This window comes from Micrasema longulum, unplaced genomic scaffold (genome assembly GCF_059751315.1).
Source record: "Micrasema longulum isolate JH-2025_06_02 unplaced genomic scaffold, ASM5975131v1 h1tg000682l, whole genome shotgun sequence".
Taxonomy (NCBI): domain Eukaryota; kingdom Metazoa; phylum Arthropoda; class Insecta; order Trichoptera; family Brachycentridae; genus Micrasema; species Micrasema longulum.
In genome coordinates this window covers 520,832-537,621 of record NW_028277878.1, presented here as the reverse complement: position 1 = coordinate 537,621, position 16,790 = coordinate 520,832, and the positions used below count along the sequence as shown (strand labels likewise).

Genomic DNA, 16,790 nt, shown 5'->3' with positions numbered 1-16,790 from the left:
ATACGATCTTTCGAGCCTGTTTTGTGAAGAAATATTAAATGAATGATAGGTATTAAAAAAAAGTCTTACGAATAAATAAAACCATAAACCATAGAGCATGGAAAACTTTAGACTTTTGTGAATCCGTTTGTTAATTATACCTAATTAAAATAGGTATTGTTCAGAAAAGAGTGAACTATTCAAGTAAGTAGGTATTGCTGGGAAAAAAACTAAATGTTCAAGTAGGTAGGTACTGTTGAAAAAATAATGAAATATTCAAGTATGTTAACAAGTACGGATAAATCTTCCATCGCAATGAATCACTTAATCTTAGGTAGAAAAATGTTTCCAAAACCAATAGTCAAGGAATAGTTTGGCGGTACTTTGTTAAGGAAAAAATCAACATTGCTCCCGGAAGCGGAAACAGGAAAGTTAACGGAACAAGAAAAATTACATGCAGGTGGCGTGAGATTGATGGATGGATGTTGTAGGGTTTGTTTTTCGGAAAACGGTACAAATAATGCCGCTTCGTAACGGCCGATTCCAAAACAGATATTTGAGTTTTGACTAATGTTATTGCCCCATTGGCTTAGGCGATACGCGAGCATGATTCATTGTTTGTTATGAATATTGATAGTGCTGTGTTCCGAGTCATTGCTTACGTTGAGCTGCAAAGCCCACCTAAGCCTTCGGACGGAAAAGCACCTCCGCTAAATCACTAAATGGAAAATAATAATTAACGATCCATAATTCAATATAAACGTAAGATGGCACGGTTCTGAGTAAACAGAGAAATATTACTCGATTCGCTCACCATTCATAAATAGAATGGAAGCACTTACCTGTCGACTGAAATTACCATATTGTATTTTTAGAAAATCAGTATTTTCAGTCAGAGTAATTTGATATGTTAGTCAAATTCATAATTGAATATGTGGGTATATATAAAATTAAAGTTAAGTTTCATTTTAAATAAATTAACTATACTGGGTATTTTACAGAAATATTATATTAAACGCCTTTGAAAATGAATACAAGAACTACAGCATGAAAATTACCAAATTAATTTTAATATGACGCTTTAGTATTTTCTAATCATGTTTCGTAAGCAAAACGTCTGCAAATTTTATGAATCAAATAGTACATTATTTATAAAAGTTAAAAACTGTGAAATGAATGTGATTATTATTGGAAACATTTGTAATTCCATTACATTTGTAAAATATGTCTGAAATACGAGTAAATTATCTTTGTTGAAAATTCCATTTCATAGTTGTATCGATTGCAATCTAATAATATATCCAAAACAAGATGACCACTACAATAAATGGGCAATCTGAGAACCAAAATATGACCATCATGGACAATATATTAATCGAGTCATGAAAGAGAGAACTGAAGAAGGTATGTAGATTGCTGAAATAATTAACTCAAACAATAAATTGGTTTTACTGAGAAACAGCAAAATGTAATAAGTTGGCTGTGGTTTAGCTGAGAAACATAAAATTAAAAGCCAGACAATTAACAAGGCTGAAACGAAGTATTTAATAAATCACAAAATACGAATTATGAGTTTGTACATTCACTGTTGGGCCAAAATGAAAAAAAAACTTATTTAAATTAATCAATACAGCGGCATTAGTAAATTTCATTATGCAAAAATTTACCACGGTTGTATTAGAACCAGGTTTATAAACAAAAATTATGTTCTAAAGTACTATCAACCTTACTTATTAACTAAAAGAGGCACATATTTATTTATTATTAATTTTATCACGTAGATCTTTTTCATTCCTTATTTTCTACATCTGTTATATTAAAAATAGTTTGAATTATTGTCGTCAGTTGAAATATTTTTTGTGCGTGGGTGTCCTTCACAATTATAAAAAAAGACAATTTATTTTGTGCATATTGTTTGCTTACCCGGTAATATAAATAAACTTGATTTTGATGCGCATTTTCTTGCTTTCCATATTATTACAAAATTTGGTTTGTTTTTATTTTAAATTTTATTTACCCATCTAAGTAGTAATATTCTTCCCGAAAATAAAAATAATCATTTAAAGGAACAAACAAATAAACAGGAGTTTAAAATCAAGTTCTCGTTAGGAAATTCTTAACGTTATTTTACCATTTATAAAGTAATTTTTATAAGATATCTTAAAAACTGGCTATGGTTAAATGAACATAATGACTTAAGCACGAACAAATTTGATGATATTATAACGGTAACACTACTAATCCTTCCTGATTTTGTAGGCGTACGGTTATCTATTTTTTTTGGCCGAAATTATCTCACTTAGCGTTTTAAAAAAATCTTTTTCATCTATTTTTTTGAAGTTTAAAACTCATCCTGCAGAATGCATGTCACTGGAAAAAATGACGTGTGATAAAAATGAAAATTTCGTTACGCGATCATAGTTTTTTTTTGACTAGCCATTTTTGCCCAAAGGTGAAATGTAATTTTTTTGATTAAAAACATAGTCCATTAAAAGCAAAATAACTCAAATAAAAAAAAAGAATCAACCATCAAGGCTCAAGTTATTTAAATCTTTTAATATAATTGATATGTTATGACAAATACATTGAGTAGGTAATTTTATATAAACCAGTGTCTTACACGGCATCACTCAATTTGAATGTTATTTATCTTTGTTTTTTATTTAACTATTAATAAAACAGTTAGATAGAAACCGTGAAGTTTAATAAATGACTAGGATATTAATAATGTCCAAAAATTCGAGGCTGTATTGGACTTTTTATGATTTAGAGACAACACTATAAATAGCAGTGCATAGTTTTCATGTATTTTGTATTGACAGAGACATAAAATTTTATCAACTGGTATGAAAAAGAGAAGTGAATTTAAATATTAAAAAAATCAAAAAGTTTTAAAAATGCTATTAATAATTTTATGGTTTGAATGAATAATTTTATAAAATTCAATAATTGTATTGTTTTAATTTAATTATTGACATTTTGATTTGATATTAAACTATTGTTGAAATCTGACTTAAAATGGCTTATGCATAAAATTGATTGATCAATATGTATCATATATATATTATTGCAGAGCTATAAAAGCAAGCCAAGTGTGTTAAATACATTTTTTATAGAAAATTTAATAGCTAAAATAAACAAAAAACACGCCTAGTTGGTTTTACTTTTATATACACGTACTAATTGTCAAATGACAGCTAAATTAAGTTTTAAGATTTTCACGAACTTTCAGATTGGACTGATGATGTTTTTTTGTATTATTTGCCGTTTATTGTTCGTCCTTCTTTCCGACATTTCAGATACTACTGCAGGATCTGTCAAGCAAGATGATGGACTGACAATACAAAGCATATAAACCAGATAAACGTCATCAGCAAATGAAAGGTGTGTGAGTTTTTCGCAAAAAAATCATTTGTTTTTGAACAAAATGCAGAAAAATTTTTAGACTTACGTCTCCAGAAGTGTGTTCGTGGGGAGCAGCTGGGCCGGGAGGACCGGGAGGGCCTAAGAGTCCGGGCCTGCCGTCCAGGCCCGGCTCACCCTTGGGGCCCCTCGGGCCCTCTGCGCCCGTAGGGCCCGAGTCCCCCCGTTCGCCCCGGTCCCCACGCGGACCCAGTGCCCCGCGCTCGCCGGTCGGCCCTGGCTGACCCTGAAAAAATAAATAAAAGTATAGAAATAAACTAAAGGAATATGAACAATATTTTGAGTTTGTCCAAATTTTTGTTGACAAGGACTGGATTTAACTCCCTGGAGATCTGTTTATATTAACATATTACAACAGAGATATAACATTTTTGAGAAGGTAATATAGAAGTGTAGGCATCTACAAGGCTTATGACCTGTCATTGGCTGGTTTCAATGGCCACTTTACACACTGTGTAACATTCACCATTCTGCCCATATTTGAAAATCTATATTACTCCAATTCTTTCATCTGTTGATGTTTGTGAAGTAATGGAGGCGTTGATCAGGCGTTGCCTAGTATGTAGGTGAAATAATTCAATTAGATGAATCTCACCAGCATAAATAAAGGTTTCAGCTCTTTAACTTCACAAACATCAACAGATGAAAGAATTTGAGGAATATAGATTTTCATTGATTTGTTATGTGATAGTAAAGCGATCAGTTCTACGCTTCAGGCGACAGTCCGGAACGTTGAAATAATCTACTACCCGCAGTTAAGCAACCTTTATATCAATATTTTGCGTCCACTCTGCCAGGAATCGAACCCAAACCTTAAAAATGATAAGCGAATACACCAAACACTGCACTAAAATACTGATTTATCTTCACTCGATTTCCTAGTGTTGGTTATATTTCATAAACAGAACGGTATTCTTTATCCACCTGGACAGAGACTTAAATATATATAAGGTTAAAATGGGACTGATGTTTTATTTATGCATGGTTAGCAAAAACACAGGGTGGCGGAAAATTCGTTGTTTTATTAAAAATTATTACCTATTTGATTCGACTAAAAATTGTCCAAATAAAATCACAATTCAACAGACCAGCAAAAAACTTGATTTAAATCCAAACAACGTTGGACCGGAATTGTTTTAACAGTGATTAACTTCATTAATTATTTTAAATTTACAAGCAAAACGCGTGTTCGTAGGTCAGAAAATATGATTTATTGTAATTTATTTAGGGTGAAATAAAGTGGGGATTGGCGCTAGGCTTCAGATTTAAAACAGGCGATCGTGTTATTTACTTAAAGGCTATTTATTGTCAGCGAAGCTTTTAAAGAAAGCCTTATCAAAGACGACATGCTTTGTAGCGCTGAAATAACATATTAAAGTAATTATTATCTGCCCTGAAGGGAGTAATTTGTAAACGAAAGATTACACCTGAAAATTTCTTTAAGATTGTTAAAGGTTTGTTTTGTTAGGTCGGGTTGTTTGATCGTTAGTTATAGTTCACAATTGAAAGTGAAAGTATTAATTTTTAAACAGGTTTTTTTATTTAAGAATACTTTTACAAAACTTGAACCATTTTATTTAATGTTTTACTATTACTTATGATCGAACAATCTGATATGAGACGTAATAAACTTAGAAAAAAACCCTTTTTAACAAAGTAAAATAAATAATTAAGATATTTTTTTTCCGTATCCAGGTGAATGAAAAAAATTCAGTTCTTTTTCTGAATTAGAACCAGACTTAATGGTTGCTCTTAGGTAAAAATCCTGACAAAAGAAATCGAGTGGCGATAAGTCCACCTCGTAGTGGAGTGGTTAGCGCATTCACCTTTTATGCTTTAGGTCCTAGGTTTGATTCCGCACAGAAGGGACGTGATATATTGGTTTTAATGATGGTTTTACACTGCAATATTTCGTTGTTTGATCACCTTACCTTCCGTATAACCGAAATAGTCTTTATATGCTGCAATATTGAAACTGTGTGGTATGTGCCACTTAATGCTCCTGTTTAAAATCCTGTTTTCTCTTTTTTCTATTTTGTTATTTAATTTTACCTAGTGATTAGTTATAATTATACATTTACTATGTCCTCATCTGAAGAGTCCTTTCATTCTCTTCCTGATTCCATTCCTTCTTCACCTCTTTCCTTCTACCATTCAGAAATCTCTGATTTATCTGACATACACAATTCTTCTGATGACGTGTTGGTTCACGATATCTTGGCTTCCAATTTCTCACGTTTCCCTAAAAACTTCCACGTGTGTCATATTAATGCACAGAGTATTCCCTCCCATTATTCTGACCTTCTAGCAACATTTTCTGATTTATCCACACACGCCATTTTGATAAGTGAATCCTGGTTAAAACCATCCCTTCTCTCCACGTTGTATCCATTACCGGGTTACCATCTTATACGTAACGATCGTATAAATAGAGTCGGAGGGGGGGTTGGAATTTACTTACGCGCTGATATTGGGTATTCTATCATCACAAAATCTCTTTCTTCTTCACAAGGTTTTCCAGAGTACTTATTTATAAAAGTTAACTTCAAGTTTAACAATCTTCTGCTCGGTGTAGTGTATTGTCCCCCCAATATGAATTATTTCTCAGAGGTTGAGATACTGCTGGAATCGCTTTCCTTACAATCCGATCATACCATAATCATGGGTGACTTTAACACTTGTCTTCTCAAGGGAGACTACAGAAGCAAACAGCTCGAGGAAATAGCGAAATCAGTTAACCTCTCTATACTCCCTCTTAAACCAACACATCACACTGAATCTTCCCATACACTTCTTGATCTTATTTTTACTACCTTCCCTCATAATATCAATAATTACGGCCAACTGACTGCTTCCGGATTTTCAAATCACGACCTCCTCTATTTAAGCTATAAAATAAACTGTCCACGATATCACAAAAAAACTTTACATCTTAGAAATGTTCGTAATATTAACAAAGAACAATTTGAGAATGACGCCTCTAACATAGACTGGAAGGAGATATACGAAACGGACAATCTCGATATAAAAGTCAACTCTTTAAACAGTACTATCATTGGCTTGTTTAATACCCACGCCCCTTTAAGACAAGTGAAACTGAAATATCCCCCAGCTCCTTGGCTTACCAATGACATTTTAAAATTGATGGCAAAACGCGACAAAGCTAAATCAAAACTAAAATTAATCAATTCTGTCCTTGGCTGGGAAAAGTTCCGAACACTCAGAAATCGTTGTAACCAACTATGTCGGAATGCTAAAAGAAGACATATTAAAGATTCACTTAATAATCTTTCTTCCGCACGTTCTTGGAACTTCCTCCATTCACTCGGGGTGGGCAAAGCTATTTCCACTGTTGATAAAGGTAGTTCGCTGAACCTTAACGAACTAAACATGCATTTTTCTACCCCTCCGGTGGTGATTGACGAAGCTTTAAAACGCTCTTTGTTACATGATATGAACAATACACAAAATTCTAATGTCCCTCAATTTCGTTTCTCCGTCGTCAATGAATCAGAAGTATCGCGCATTCTGCTTTCTATCAAAACTAAATCCTTCGGCAGCGATGAATTGAGTTTGTCGATAATTCATATGACTTTGCCTTTTACTTTATCTATTATTACTCATATTATTAATTTTTCTCTCACATCTGGTTACTTTCCAACCCAATGGAAATCGGCTTTCGTTATTCCACTTCCTAAAAATGGCTCCCCAGCATCCAAAAAAGATTATAGACCCATCTCCATTTTGCCTATCTTTTCCAAAGTTATTGAACGAATAGCTTACAAACAAATTAACTGTTATCTGACACTTCATAATCAACTTGATCCTCTGCAATCTGGTTTTCGGGCTGGACACAGCACTACTACCGTCTTAGTTAAAATAACTGACGACATTAGACAAGCAATGAATGATAAACGTCTAACGCTTTTGGTCCTACTTGATTTTAGTAGTGCTTTTAATTCTGTTGATTTTGACCTGCTTCTCGCTAGACTTAAGTCCTTAAATCTATCTTCATCCGTGATAAATTGGTTTTCAACATATTTACGTGGCCGTCGTCAATGCGTTAAAATGGCAGATGTCTTTTCAGATTGGATTGATCTTACCGCCGGTGTGCCACAAGGGGGGGTACTTTCTCCACTTTTATTTTCCCTTTTTATCAATCCAATAACAAAAAACCTCCCCTGTTTGTACCATTTATATGCCGATGATTTGCAATTGTATATTCATTTCGAGCCCGTCGACATTGTTGAAACACATAGAGTAATGTCACTTGCACTCGACCATATCACTTCATGGACAAAAAAACATGGACTTCTCATAAATCCAACAAAAACCCAAATTGTACTTGTTGGTAGTAAACAAATGTATTCAAAGGTGAATTTTTCCACACTTCCTCTTTTCAAAATAGATGGTACAGAAATTCCATTCATGACTTCAGTCAAAAACTTAGGTATTATCATTCATAAGCATTTAGAGTGGCACGATCAGGTTAACGAAGTCAGTCGTAAACTTTATAGCAGTTTGCACTTACTTAAAAGATTACAGAATTTCTTGCCAATTAATGTTAAGCAAACATTGGTTCAGAGCTTACTTCTTCCACTCCTTGACTACGCGGATGTATGTTATCCAGATGCTAACTCTGAATTGCTTGATAAGTTAGAGCGATTGCAGAATATTTGTATTCGTTATATCTTTAATCTTCGCAAATTTGACCACATAACCGAGTATCGCACGCAACTACACTGGCTCAGTATCAGGCATAGAAGAAACATTCACATTCTATCACTTCTTCACAATATTTTAAATAATCCCACTTCGCCTGTTTATCTGAGAGAGCTCATCCAACCTCTTTCACAACACGGACTATCTCTTCGTTCTAGTAACGAGAGAACCCTTTTAATACCCTGTCATCGCTCTAATTTTTTTGCCTCCTCTTTCACAGTAGTAGCCGCTCGATTGTGGAATAATCTACCCACTAATGTTAGAGACGCCCCTTCTTTATTTACATTTAAGTCGAGATTGAAATGTCACTATCTAAATATTTAAATTGTTCCTTTATCCTTCTTCTTTCCTTCCCATCCCCTCTCCTCTCTTCATAGTAAAGTGTTATTTTTTTTTTATACATATATTTATTTTTGTTAATCTTTGCTTTTAATTTTTGTGTAAAATTGTAAGATTCAATATGTCCATGTATTTATAATTTTCTCAAACTGAACGGTTTGGGTAGGTAGGAAGAAATTGCCTTAAGGCAATATGCCCGCCCTTATATGTATATTTATTGTATATGTATATAAAGTGTCAATAAATAAATGCCAAACAACATGTGCGGAAAAAGGAAGAATGATGAAAAATAAAATCAATTAGCATTTAAAATTAAGTTATAAATAATATTTCAGAAAAAACTTTGCCTTTTTTACAATTTCTTTCACTGGCCCAAAATATCTATACATACATTATAACTAAAAAAATTGCATTATTTTTGTTATGTAACGAACAATTTTGATTCAAAATATCAATTTATTAATATTTATCCACAAAAAACGTATTTTTTGTTGCAAAATACTTAATATTAAGAAGAAACGCCGTAGGACTTTTCTTCATGCAAAGGTATTCCAGTATTTTCTCCGTGGATTTTGACACTAGAGAAATATGATTTCATGAATTTTTTACACAATTTTGTTATTTACTATTGGCATATACTTCAACTTTTGTTTTTTAATAAATTGTACCATAAAAACCATAAAAAACACCTAGTTTTGTCTACTGTCTTTGAACGTATAAGTATACGAATATGATAACTTTTTTTTAAAACGCAAAAAATTCTGATGGAAAATTGCATTAAATTTTTTTTTTTTTTAACAGAAATATTTGCGTTCTTATAATTAACCCACATTTTTCATTTTGAGAGCCATTTTCAACGAGTTGTAAATAACTCACTATTAGAAAATTAAATCGAGTTTGGTTAGAGTGGGATTTGAACCACGGACCTTTGGTCTGCGAGTCCAAGATACTAGCCACAGGACCACAATCCAATTAGATTTAATACTTTTCTTAAAAAATATATATATATATTAATTTTGGGGAGCGGAAAACGGGACACCAAAACGTCGATTTTGTCGATTTTAGCTTGGCATAAACAGGCCGACGCGACGGCGACATGCAGTTGTCTTTTTCGAAAGTATCGAAGTGACATGTGTGAGAGAGCGACAAAAAAACTCTGTTAAAATACCAATTAAACCTACCGGTCCTATTATTCCAGAAATTTTGTACAAAATGACATGGAAAGTTGGTACTTAAAATATTAGATGATCATCTTCATTACATAAACGCATCATGTTTTATCTTAATTTTATTCAGTTTAATCAGATATAATGATAACCTCTTTCAAAAGGCAGGTTCGATTGAACACAAAAGTAATGATGTTATGAGCATATCAAAAAAAATTATCCCCTTTTAAAGGTCTAATATGTACTACCTTACTTCACAATCTCGATTCAATATCATTCAGGAAAAAACTACCCTCTTATAGATCCAAAGCTGTTTCAGCAATGTAATAAAAATAAGTAAGGGAAATTTGTTTACCGGATCGTGAAAAAATATTTACATTTTCTTTTAAGGAAACTTTTCTTATTATCTACTTGGAAACTGATATTTTATCAAAGTGTTATCGAATCTTTCTTATTTGTATCGTAAATTCAGTGTAAATAAAATTATTTCGTACATAAAAGGGTCTTCGGAACCATTTAGGGGCGTTATATGTTATGCTTTGGGTAATGTTTATAATAATAAGTACCCAGTTTATATTGCGTAAAAAATAACTTAAGGAAAATAAATATAATACACAGATATCTTTTAAAACCACGTTTTTATTTCCGTGTTTATTAAAAAAGACAGTAATTCTTTGTTCGATTATTTTAATGCGGATAATTATTTTTCATTTTATTTTTCCACGTAAGACTTTAATACAATTTAAAAAGTGGTTTTGAATACAAAGTACAATCCATCATCGAATAAAAATAGAAAATAAAGAAAAATAGTGATATATTTGACAAATTGTAGTCTGCATTTGTCAAAGGATTGTTTAATCAATTTTGTAATACGGACAGTAAATATAAGTGAAAAATTAATGAACAGAAATCAGATAGCTGCTAAACTGCCGAAATGTACAAAATAATAGATACACTTTATCCACAGAAACCGTATTCAGCAAGCGAATTGCCCTATAAATGGGTGAATTCTGACTTGTATTTGAACGGCTTCTAGGAGTGTAAAACAGTGCATGAGATCTCTCTCTAGTATAATTATTATACATACAAACAGATATTTTTTAGCATGTATAGATTATACTTCTAGAAATCAGCTAATAGAAATGTTTCTCAAGAAAACTTCGAGGGTGTTTTATTCCAGCATCTCTGCTAGAAATACTGATGGGTACAAGAATGGATATAGATTATTTTGAAACTACTTTATTTCAAGAATGTGGTTTGATTCAGGAGGGTCGTAAATTATGGAACAGTATTCTAGTATGCTGCGGACTAGTCTATCATACAATGTGCGAATTGCAGTAGTCTTATAAAAATATCTAGAGTTTCGAAGTATAAATCCAAGCACCCTTCTAGATTTATCGACGACACTAGTAATAAGGGACTTAAACGTGAAATTTTCTTCAAAAATAGAGATAGTGATATTATATACTGATAGAAATGGACGAACGATCTATGAGTGAAGGGAGTAATCTGCAGGGGTGAGGTATTATTGAACAAAATATTATTAATTAGAATTTTTTATGAGTTTAAACTCATAACTATGCCTTTATGTGTAAGTGGGTGTAAACATTAATTTTTATGTGAATATAAAGAGAGATTGAATCGTGAATTCAGAAAACTATTACTGGAGAGACTACGGCAATGTTTATTAATTTACGTATTTATTTTTTTTTTTATATAAAAGAAAACTATGTCTAGAAAATTGTGCATATATCTGCATTTATATAGGAAAAAAACGTTTTTTATCAATTATACCTAATACAAAAGTGTCCAGTTAAAGTTTCCCAATGCAACTGTTTATAAATGCTTCTCATTAAAAACATTAATTTATTAGGACGAAGAGAAGTTGTTTTATAGACAAACATAACTCCCTCTTATGTTTTATTCTCCCAACTTCATTAATTAATGAACCATTAAAAAATTACTAACGAAGTTGGGCAGCAGTGTATCTTTCTCTAAAAAAGTCGAAATTAACTTATTAGATTTAAAATAGCAGTTAAAATTATGCCCATCACAATTTTGCAGCTTTCGATTTTTTGAGATTTTTAAAACAAAGTTTTAGCGCAATTTTTTTTACAAATTATACACAAAATCATATCAAAATAACATTAAGCTAACAAAAAATAATTTTACAATTATATGAGATAAATAGTAATATATTAAAAACAGTATAAATTGTTATTAATACTTGACGGATCATATTTACATTGATTTGAATTTTAAAAAAGACAAGTTTCGCGTTTTGTTTTTTTTCCCGTTAGTTGTTCATTCTGTTTGTACTAAAGTAACCCTTTTATAACAAAAATGTTTACTAAAATTATCTTTATATATAAAAATACACCATCATTCCCTTTCAGCACCTAATGGTGCATAGGGTATTGTATTGGTTTATCAAGCGCAAATTATCTTGATCATTGTTGTTACATACAAGTAAGATAATCAGTCTTACGATTTAGGTGCCAGTCCAGCGACTATGAAATATTCCAAAAATGTGTATTATGTGTAAAAACAAAAATTTTAAATATTTATTTCACGTCGACAGTGTAGAGATTTAAACCCGAGACTTCTTGCTTTGTAGGCAAACGCTTTCACTGTTGGACCACGAGGACAAAAATTTTCCTACCATACGAGAAGTCTCGGACTGAAATCCTGACATGATTGACAAAATAATGTCGTCCATACTAGTTCTAATACTTCTTATTTTGACTTTATTTTAAAAGAATGTGATTAACCTTCGTTAAAAGATAATTGGTCCGTCAATTAAAAATAAACAAATATGTAATTAAAATAAAAGCAAATAACCTTGTTTTAAATTTAATTTAACTGCCGACCGGTTCCGAAGCTACACAAGCTTTCTTATCTAATTTAATATCATCCCTTTTTATTATTTTAGTGTTTATATTTAATAAAATTTATATTTGAAGAACTGTGGGTATTCAATTAAAAAAAAAAAAAAATGCGTTTTTATGATTTACCCATATATTTAATTTTGAGGGCCATTATCAACGAGTTGTAAATGATTCACTATAAGAAAATGGGTATCAAGTTGGGGTAGAGTGGGATTCAAACCACGGACCTTTGATCTGTGAGTCCGAGAAACTAGCCACAAGACCACAACCCGACTCACATAAAAACAGATTTAATAATAATTTAAAACAACCTTTTTTCTACAGACCAGTTTCAAAGCTACACAAGCTTCATTATCAAGATATACGCAACTAATGGATGTTATCGTATTTTATTTATTATTTATTTTAACAGTATTTATTGATCACCGTTAACATAAAATAAGATGAAAATTCAATAGTTAAGTATCACCATCATCGTTCCCTTTCCACACCCAATGGTGCATAGGGCACTGAATTAGTACACCACTCAAAGCATATCTTGATCATTTTTGTCACATAAATCTAAGATGATCAGTGTTACGGTTCAGGTGCCAGTCCAGGGACTAAGAAATATTCCAGATGTAAAAACGCCTTTTAAAAAATATATTTAATGTCAACCATGTCGAAAATCGAACCCGAGACCTCTTGCGTGGTAGGCAAACGCACTGACCACTACACCACGAGGCTGACTCAAGTATACTTTTAGTTGGGCCGATAGTTAAGTATAAAAACGCTTGTGTAGCTTTGAAATCGGTCGGTTTGAATTTTAATGGTTAAACACAAAGTTGTTTCATAATTAAGTTTTATCTAAATTTAGTTGTAAAATGAATAACCACAAAGTTAGTGCTTTAAAAAACATATTATTTTTAAAATAAATTGTAATTTGCAAATGTAATCTAAATGTAATTTTTTTTCTTTCTGTTGTTTCCTTGTCTTTTCTTCAATATATTATATTTAAATATGTACGTTTGTATTTAAATCTTAATGAATAAATATATATTGGCTGGGTTTTATAATGTGTTTCATATTATTAGCTTTAGTATTCAGAAAAAAAGGTTTAAAGTTAACATTTTTTTATCTTTTAAAATTTTACCAAAACACACTATATTCATTGAATTTACAAAGTATTCCTCACTTGATAATCCATTCCTTCGAAGATATTTTACAATATATGTTTGATTCATTATTTTCACAAAGAGTAGTTAAAGAATGGATTTTTGATAATAATATGAATACATAATTAATTTTAAAATAAAATATTGATACTTACAGTTAAACCGGGAGCGCCTGTCTTGCCGTCTATGCCCGCCGGGCCCGGAGGTCCCTGGTGAATTTCTGGCATCGTGAAGGATTGCAGTATTTGCGTCATATTGCAGCTACACTGTCCTGGAGGGCCGTAACCTTCCCCGTAGATCTCCTATTAACAATACACATAGTACGTTTAATTTATTTTTTGAAAAGCCAAACACTTGCGTCGAGAGAAAATATATCAAACATGTGATAAAAAATTTACAAAGTTTCACTAAATTTACATAATATATCATATTTTTAAACTGGGTAGGATAATAAAATTATGTTGATTTTACAGGAGACGCATTGAACTTTTTGGTATTCTATAGAGATTGAAATTAAAATTTATATTTTATTCATAATCAAACGTTATATAAGTGTCTGTTTTATGACGTTATTTAATTTTTATATATTTGTAATTATCGAAACACCTTGAAAAAAGAATTTGGTTTAAACCTTTTGGCTATTTAACTATCCATTCCATAAGCAAGGTTCATACTGAGAAAATAAAAAAGATATAAAAATGTTTTGTCCTGGATTCTTAAGCAGCCTCGACTTGGCTGGACAGGACAGTAGGACAATATGATAATTCGACCATAGGTAGTTCAAACGCGGAATATTGCTAAATGCTGAATATTACTGCAGAAATGCCAACCCTTTTATCTTAAGAAAATGTCTTAATCCATTGACCTGTTCTCAAAATTTCTGCTTACCCTAAGACAATAGGTCCGAAACTGTGACAAAACAGTATTTTTCCGTCCTCGTGTAAACTAAGCATTAGTTTCAAATTGGATCAAACATTTTCAATTTAAAACACATTTATTATACCTGAGGGTTAATCAGGATAAATTAAGTACCCATGTCAAAAAATTCAATTGTTTAAAGTTTCTGTAGTGATTTTTCGTATAAAAGACAAAAGTCAATAAAACGTTTCTTTCACAACTAAAAATACCGAGATTTTGTTCGTTACAATCACTCACGCGATAAAATTAATGCACGTTTTACACAAACAAAAACTCGGCATCCTTATTGCTTATTTGCACAAAGACATTTCTTGCAATAAAAATTTAAAAAAAAAAACTTATTTAAAACATGCATAATAAACATATAAGTTTCTCGAAGCTACTGAATTGAGCACTTCTAGCACATAGCCACAGAAACACGTTAAATACTTATATTGGTTAAGACAGAAAGGTTTAAAAAATCTTGACAAAGGTAGATAAAAAAATAAAAAAATTCGCCAAAAACTGTTTGGAAAATTTTAACAACGGAAGAGATTGCTTTAATTTTCATAATGCTTTGCTTGGCAAAAATATAAAGGACACGTACTCGTACATTGCTGAATCTTTTGTTTCTGTTAAACGGTTTTTTTCTGATGAAACATTACTAAAGGTGATAACGTTTTTCATTGTATCCCTGAAGATTTTTATAATAACCATCCAGATACAGGTCGTAAATTTTAAAATAATGTCATTTTATGGAGTAAAATTTCATTTTTATTTGTTTTCCATTGTAATTTACCTACATAACCTAGAGTTTAAACATTAAAAACTGAAATAAATCTCAGAACATAATTTACATTTTGAGTAAACACAATGATCGCACATTGGTAAGGTTATGACGCAAAAATATCATTGTATCGAATGTTAGACAAACATTACGGAAAACTTCAATTTACTAGAAAATATTTTAATTCATAATTATTATCCACCTCGTGGTTTGTATGTTTGTTTACTGAGCAAAAGGTATCGTTTAAGATTCCTGATTTTTTTGAACTGCATTTTTTTCTTTGAATATGTTTTCAGTGTACAAATTTTATAATTGCTTCACTGGAACTAGAAGCGAAAGATAACTTTTGCAGTAACAAAAAAATATTGAGGTTCACATTGGTAAACAAATGTTGTGGTTTATTATGCATTTATTTTAATTTCAATGTTATGTATATGACAAAAATGCTGTGTAATAATTTAATTTTAAAGGCCTTTACAAGAAAATAACCTATGTATTTTGCGAAGGTACAGTATATATTTTTATGTTCACATGCCGCTCGTATATTTATTTAATTTAACAATACACCCAAAGGGCATTTACGAAAATAATATACTTAAGTACAAACATAGTAAGTTATAATTATAAAAATAAACAACAGTTAAAAAAAAAAATTACATCTGTAAAAAAAGCATGCTGCAATGCAAAATCAAAATTGAAAATATTAAAAAATATGGAAATAAGAAAAATTAGAATTAAAAAGCAAATTGTTAATTACTTTTAAAAAGTTAAAACAAAAAAATAATTTTAAAAAATTAAAAAGATTGTATTTGCAAATTAATATTACAAATGATTGATTTGATTAAATTGATGTAAAAAATATTATTAAGATGATTTCCTTTCATTTGGAGCTGATAAGTGATTAAAAGTGATATTTACAATTCACTTTTCAGGTAAAAACTGCAAGAGGAAAACATGTAATTTGAGATAAAACGTCGAATTATTTTTTCCCTTTACTTTTTTCGAGGGTCTAAGGTGAACACGAAACGTACGTCTTCTTAAAACAACCCTTAATGAAAACTTCAGCGAGCAATTACATCTGTCTCAAGAATAGGGATGGGAAACTCTTGCAGAGGGTTGAATCATTACAAGAGAATAGAATTTTCTTTTGATTCTCAGAGAAAGAATCAAATTTACATAAATTCCTAAAATCTTCCATCTGCTGTTAAATTGAATTGTTTTTTATTTTCCGAAATTCAATGACTGAATGAATGAATCCGAGAAAATACTTTTTCCAGTTATGAATAAAGCTGCTCATTTAAAATAAAGTATGCAAATCTCAAAAATATTTATTTCAATTGCCAAAAAAACTTTTCTGGGTGTTTCAAAGAATATAGTTTTGTATGAGAAATAGTACCAGAACGAGCGTTTTCAATTCTATGGATACATCATCATC

The 16,790-nt window shown here is 31.1% G+C and overlaps 1 protein-coding gene across 1 annotated transcript in view; it reads right to left on the bottom strand.

Annotated features, from left to right (window-relative positions):
• LOC148279673 (uncharacterized) overlaps window positions 1–16,790 on the bottom strand; it is a gene marked incomplete at its 5' end in the record, with an annotated part of 532,408 nt that overhangs the window by 29,782 nt on the left and 485,836 nt on the right. Inside the window, 2 exons of the mRNA XM_088229586.1 lie at window positions 3,431–3,628; window positions 13,827–13,973. Of these exons, the coding sequence (XP_088085712.1) occupies window positions 3,431–3,628; window positions 13,827–13,973 (345 nt within the window). The remainder of the gene's footprint in view (window positions 1–3,430; window positions 3,629–13,826; window positions 13,974–16,790) is intronic.